The 6,591-nt window shown below is 37.1% G+C and overlaps 1 protein-coding gene across 9 annotated transcripts; it reads right to left on the bottom strand.

Annotated features, from left to right (window-relative positions):
* Positions 1-323: 323 nt before the first annotated feature.
* On the bottom strand, positions 324-6,202 carry LOC131077058 (pentatricopeptide repeat-containing protein At5g39710). 9 transcript variants are annotated; one of them, XM_059211077.1, is made up of 4 exons: positions 1,548-6,202; positions 1,370-1,456; positions 705-749; positions 324-587 (listed from the first exon to the last, which is right to left on the bottom strand). In XM_059211077.1, exon 1 carries the CDS (start codon positions 5,904-5,906, stop codon positions 2,796-2,798), a length of 3,111 nt encoding a protein of 1,036 aa, XP_059067060.1. In that variant the 5' UTR covers positions 5,907-6,202; the 3' UTR covers positions 324-587; positions 705-749; positions 1,370-1,456; positions 1,548-2,795. The 9 variants fall into 9 exon arrangements, with proteins under 9 accessions (XP_059067060.1, XP_057870438.1, XP_057870436.1 ...); XM_058014455.2 differs by having other exon boundaries at positions 324-749; positions 1,548-2,408; positions 2,500-6,202; XM_058014453.2 differs by having other exon boundaries at positions 324-749; positions 1,548-1,636; positions 2,500-6,202.
* Positions 6,203-6,591: the final 389 nt, after the last annotated feature.

The following is a 6,591-nucleotide window of genomic DNA, read 5'->3' as shown; positions in this document are numbered from 1 at the left end:
AGGTAATAAATCCACAAACATAAGGTTCTTCAAATCATTGAGATTTATCTTATTTGTCTTTTTTATTTCTATATCAGCATCTTGGAATGTTACTAAGAAAGGGCTTTTGCACAAAACTCATTCTGGTGAATCTCTAAGCCAAGTCACTAGATGACACCACAAATATTCAAACTCTGCTGATTCATGCAGCATATGTTCCAGTTTCATTTGCAAGGTGGGTAATTATTGACAAGATGAAACAGAACATTTTAAGGAAGAGGCTGAATTATCTTGTTTATTTCCTCTTGACATAGAAGAGATAAGTTCATATACTAATACACATGTTGACGAGTTAATACTTTCCTAGTTTTGTATTTTATTTAATTTAGATATTATAACCACAAGAGGCCAAGAATGGCCAATGGGATTTAAATAAGGTACAAAGCTGATGGAGTACACAACAGCAGTGCCTATTACATCCTCAGTATACTGAAGCATCCTTTAAGTAGAAAATGATCGTACAACAGACAAAAACTCTACAGAAACAAAAGCATGAAGCAACAAATCTAATGCTCAAATACCCAAAGCTATGTTCAGTAGCCACTTTCCTGACATTTGAAGTTTATGAGAAATCAGTAATGGGGTTTACATGTTATTTATTTGGTACTGCTGAGATGAACATAGACTGAATAATCTCATACATTTTTAGGTAGAGGGTCTCTTACAGCTTTGAAAAGTGGCCACCACGGACTGAAATTGGTAGTTGAAAGCTGTTACATCCAAGAAATCCATTAGAAACTACAAAAACATATAACCGGATGCCTCTCTAATGTGACGGTACAAGCCCTAAAGGCTAAAGGAGTTTCAAAAGAAAAAGCAAGAACTTAAGGCACTTGGAAAGAAATAGCCAAAATAGAGGGTGATAAATCCATCTCAGTAAAACTTCAAATCCTCCTTGAAAAACATATTGTACCCTCATCTGTGATAACAATTATCAAATCCGCACATTAGCACTACTTTACTAATGCTACTCTAGGATGAGCATACTTTAACTGTCAAGTTCCATCTTGAACTAGTTCTCCAAGACTACAGATAGGAAATGCGTTAATCATTACTGTATCCTTCCAAAAGTTACAAGAAGTGGCATTGGCTTTGAGAAAGCTATGAGAAACCAATTGACTTATAACATCAAGCTGGCGACTCACATGGCCATTGTACATTACAAAATATATAGAAACATAAACATGATGGTTGTCAAAGGATTATGTCTAACTGAAGCTTATATAGTCATCTTTTAAAACTAATAAAAGGCATTTCTGCACTAGTTATGCTAACTTTGAGCATCTGTGTTCAATTGAAGTTAGAGAAATGTACAAATAATACATTTTACCTGAGGTATAGGGCTAGTCATTTAATTGTAACTAGAAGCACCTCAATGGATTCAAGGGAAGGCAATTTGAGGCCCAAGGTCTTATAACTGTGAAAACAAAAATTTAATGATTAAATTTAAGAAGGATTGAGATCCTTGAAAAATAGTAATAGAGGCAATGCTATTGGAATAGCCCTACTCTGACATTTTAGTCAATCTCCACGTCAATTTCTCCCAATCTCCCAGTCTTTGATGAGCCCTAGGCTTGCATGTGAGATGACTCATGACCTGCATATTCATTCATCATCAAGTGTGTTAAAATAGGATTAAATTTATATCAGACTAATATTATTTGTTCAATGTGCAGATTTAATATCGAGAATTCTAATCCTTCAAGATGAAAGTCAACAATATGTTAATGGTGCTGGAGTTTAATTTCTAACACTGTATTTGCTGATTCAATGGAGAGAGCATAATTTTCGATTTCTATTATTTTCTCCTTTGAAATCGGTTTGTATTTATATCTTCAATAGGGGCACGTTATGTGGGGAGTGGAGACATGTCCACACACAACGTGTCCCAAGGGATGCGTTTGCCTAAAGATTTGTTAACTATCATTTAACTAATTCACAAACACAACCGCCGATTTATTTATAAGTTTGATATTAATAAATGCGAACATGAATGTTTGATCAATCAATACGATCATGCAACCTTGAACTCGTTGGATGTATTAAGCCTTGGATATCCTTCCACGATTCAAGGCAGGAGAAAAGACAAGGATCTGATCACATACAGATCAGAATGGAGATTCGTTCAGGCATAGAAAGACGGCATGAAATATGATTATGTTTTATTTACACAAGAATGAAGTATGTGTGTATGTATGTCAGTTCACATGGTGGACTGACATACATACATACATACATGTTTATGTAGGATTCATATTAATTCGTCATTCCAACGTCTGACCGATGCTATCATTCATCAACAAAGTGAATAAGCACATGTTGCCTCAATGGATTCAAGGGAAGGCAATTTGAGGCCCAAGGTCTTATAACTGTGAAAACAAAAATTTAATGATTAAATTTAAGAAGGATTGAGATCCTTGAGAAATGGTAATAGAGGCAATGCTATTGGAATAGCCCTACTCTGACATTTTAGTCAATCTCCACGTCAATTTCGCCCAATCTCCCAGTCTTTGATGAGTCCTAGGCTTGCATGTGAGATGACTCATGACCTGCATATTCATTCATCATCAAGTGAATAAGCACATGTTGGATAAGGGCTATGTCACAAAAAAGTGTCTTTTGTATATCTTTCTCAGTGGTTCAATCGTTGCAGCCTGCATACAATATATGTATCACCACAGATTACATATTCCCTTATCCAACTGTGAAAGTACTGCTTTTAGTTTTTATCTCTTATATGCTCTCGGTGATTTAATCTAAGTCTCAGCCATTGGTTCCATCTCAGCCATTTTCTTCAAAATTTTGTTTGCTTCATCAGTGTTGCCCACTTTCTTATAGCCATCAATCATATATTTGTAAGTAGCATTATTGGGAATCAATTCCCTGTTCATCATTTCTGTCAGAAGTCTACAAGCCTCTTCCATATTGCCTTCCTTGCAAAATCCATGGATCAGGATGTTATAGGTAGTGACACCTGGTACAGCACCTCCTTTCACCATTTCATCTAATAGTTTTAGAGCCTCTGTCATCCTTCCTTCATTGCAGCAGCCAGAGATGAGTACATCATATGTACCAGAAAATGGAGTCATACCCTTCTCATACATTTCTTCACACAATTTAGAGGCTTCTTTCAGATTTCCTTGTTTGTAATGAGCATCAATTAGCACACTGTAAATGACAGCATCAGGGGCAATCCCTTTTTCAACCATTTCATTGAACAAACGAAAGGCCTCAACCATATTGCCTTGTTTTATGTACTCATCAATCAATGCCGTGTAAGTGATAACGTTCGGCATCAAACCTTTGTCCTGCATTTCCTTCAAATACATGCATGCATTTTGCATATTACCTGCCTTGCAATATCCATCAATAATGGTGGTATAGGTCACATGATTAGGTAGAAATTCTTTATCTACCATCCTCTTTAACAGTTGACTAGCCTCCTGCATATTGCCAATCTTGCAAATTCCATGGATGATTGCATTATATGTTGCAATATCCAAGGAAATACCTCGTTCTGCCATTTCGTTAAGAAGCTGGAATGTTTCCACAAATGCTCCTTCCTTCCAACATCGATGTAAAAGTATACCATAAATGTAATTATCAGGTGTAACCCCTTTTTTCACCATTTCCACATATATTTTATGAGCATTCTCGAGGGTTCCTTTCTTACAGTGTCCATCAATAAGAATTGTGTATGTGACATTATTAGGCACCAACCCCATTTCCAACATTTCCTTGAATATCCTGTCAGCCTCTTGCAAATTGCCCAACTCACATAGGCCATTTATCAAGGAATTGTAAATAATGATATTTGACTGAATACCATTTCTTAAAATATCACTGTGGATCTGTAAAGCCTCATCCATATTTCCTTTCTTACAATACCCATTAATCAATGTGCCATAGGCAACAATATCTGGGACCACACCTTTACACTGCATTTCTTGCAAGAGACAGTGTGCCTCTTGCATCTTTCCTGCATTGCATAGACCACGAATGAACACAGTGTAAGTATGAATAGAGGGAGATATACCCTTTTGCAACATGTCGTCAAGCGTAGCAAAGGCCTTATCCAAATTGTTTTGCTTGCAGTGACCATCAATGAGGATGGTATAAGTAACATCATTTGGTATCAAACCTTTGGCAAGAATTTGACTGAAGATCAGATCTGCTTCATTCATCTCTCCAGAAATACAATAACCATATAGGAGTGTATTGTAAGTATAGGCACTAGGTGATAAATGTTTATCCAACATTTCCTTGAACACTTTATAGGCCTCATTAATCTTGCCAGCTTTGCAAAGGCCATGGATAAGAGTATTATAGGTATATGCATCTGGAACAATTCCTGTCTTAATCATGTCATCTAGAAGCTTGAAAGCATAACCTGTATTACCTTCCCTGCAATGGCCACTAATAAGAGTGGTATATATAATAACATTGGGCCTCAGACCTCTTTCCACCATTTTGTTGAAGACTTCATTGGCTTTCTGCATCTCGCCCACTTTGCTGAGCCCCTGTATAATTACCCCATAAGTCACAACACTAGGTGCAATATTCTTCCTTACCATCTCATCAAGCAGCTCAAAAACCTCATCCATTTTTCCTTCTTTGCAGAGGCCCTCCATCACATAAGTATAAGTAGCCTCATTCGGTTTCAATCCCATCTCTCTCATTTCAGTCAAGAGCTTCGTTGCCTCTTGCACTTTACCTCGCCTGCTGACCCCGTGTATGAGTGAATTGAATGTCTGAACATTCGGCTGGATTCCTCTTGCCTTCATTTCATCTTTTAGTTTAAAAGCCTCTTCAATTTGTCCTTCCTTCATGAACCCATAAATCAATGTCGTATAGATAACTTCATCGGCCTTCAAACCAACCTCCCGGATCTCCACAAGGAGTTCCCTCGCCTCACTCACTCTCTGATTCTTGCACAAACCATTTACAAGTGCACTGTAACTAAAAATATCAGGAACCAAACCCTTTACAGACATTGTATTTTTCAGACCAAAAGCTTCCTTAAGATCTCCTTTTCTGCAATATCCAGCAATTAAGGTATTGTAAGTAACAACATTTGGACTGCAGCCCTTAGCCTCCATTTCAAAGAGCATCTTCTTAGCCTCTTCCAACCTCCCTTGGTTACAATAAGCATGAATCATGGTACTATAAGTATATACATCAGGCGCCATCTTAGCATCCAACATGTTCTGATAGATAGTTCCAACCATGTCCCCGCTGTTTGCTCTCGACAGTGCCTTAAGCAATGCATTACAACACCTCAAACTTGGCATAATACCATGCTTTTGCAATCTCTGGAATGCAGCAACAGCTTGAAGGATCTTGCCACTCTGAATATATGAATCAATTAATATGTCATAAACCATTGGGGATGAATCACAGTCTCTGTATGTCTCCACAAGTGTATCTACCAAATTGGCTGGTGGGGTAGATGATTTTTCTGGACCAATCAGACCTTGTATAACGCCATTTGCAGCTCCAAACATTTTTGCTCTTGACAGTGTATGCAACATGATTGAATATGAATGAACACTGTGAGGACTACCCATTTGTGTTTCAGACCAAACAAAAAATTGACGAATCAGTTTAATATCTCTTACCTGGTGCTTGAGCAGCAACCTGTATATTAAATCTGGGTTCAGCTTTTTTGCAATGTCTGCATTGGTGACAATAGAGTTCCACTGATTTTGATTGAGCAGATTGCATATTTTTTCTGCCAGTTCGTCTTCTTCTTCTTCAACTAATGTTGGTTTTTGTTTGCCTACAGTGATACAATAGGAAAGTGTCTTTGTTAATTGCGTCCGTGGGATCTTGATGAATGCACCCCGACTCTGTAATAATTTCTCCATTTTTTCCTTCGCCCTGTGGTTTAGGGTTCCAGCTGGTCTCTGCAATTCTAAACCATGGAATTTAAATGACAGACCTTTTTACGGTACCATATCAATTGATTGATATGAAAGAAAGACCCACAAGTTAAGCACCTTGATTTCCTACTGAAGTTGTTCCATTATTTTCTGTAGTCACTTCCACTGTCCTGCAACTCAAATGGTGAGTTTTCAAGCAAATCAATCCAATCCCCCAACATTCAAGTCATATTGTGAGATTTTTGTTTGTACGCATTGTCCTTCATGTGTGATTTATTTTCCTAGGGTTTCCAAAATAATCCAATAGATCTTTTTTTACCTTCGAGGACAATGACCCATTTCTCAAAGGTTTAATACAAATTACTTTATGTTCCCTTCCAAGGGGTTCCTTCACATTATAAGATGACAGCTTGAATAGTATCATTTTGAAAGAAATATGAACAAAGTTTTTAAATTTGCTTGTAGAGTTCATTGCTTTTTAGTTTGTCTTCAACTAATTTAGGGTGTTTATTCCATTTTGACTTCAACTAGTTTGAGAGCTAAGTGGTTAGTTGTCTCTTAACTTTTAATTCTTCCAATTAATTAATCAAAGAAAGATTTGGCCAGACATTTGGTAGCTTTCCTTTTCATCCAACTATTACTATTTTGTTAGCATACTCTACTCTCATTT

The sequence above is a fragment of the Cryptomeria japonica genome, chromosome 9 (assembly GCF_030272615.1).
Source record: "Cryptomeria japonica chromosome 9, Sugi_1.0, whole genome shotgun sequence".
NCBI classification, from domain to species: domain Eukaryota; kingdom Viridiplantae; phylum Streptophyta; class Pinopsida; order Cupressales; family Cupressaceae; genus Cryptomeria; species Cryptomeria japonica.
Note: the sequence above shows the minus strand (reverse complement) of the source record. Positions and strands in the feature narration are given on the sequence as shown.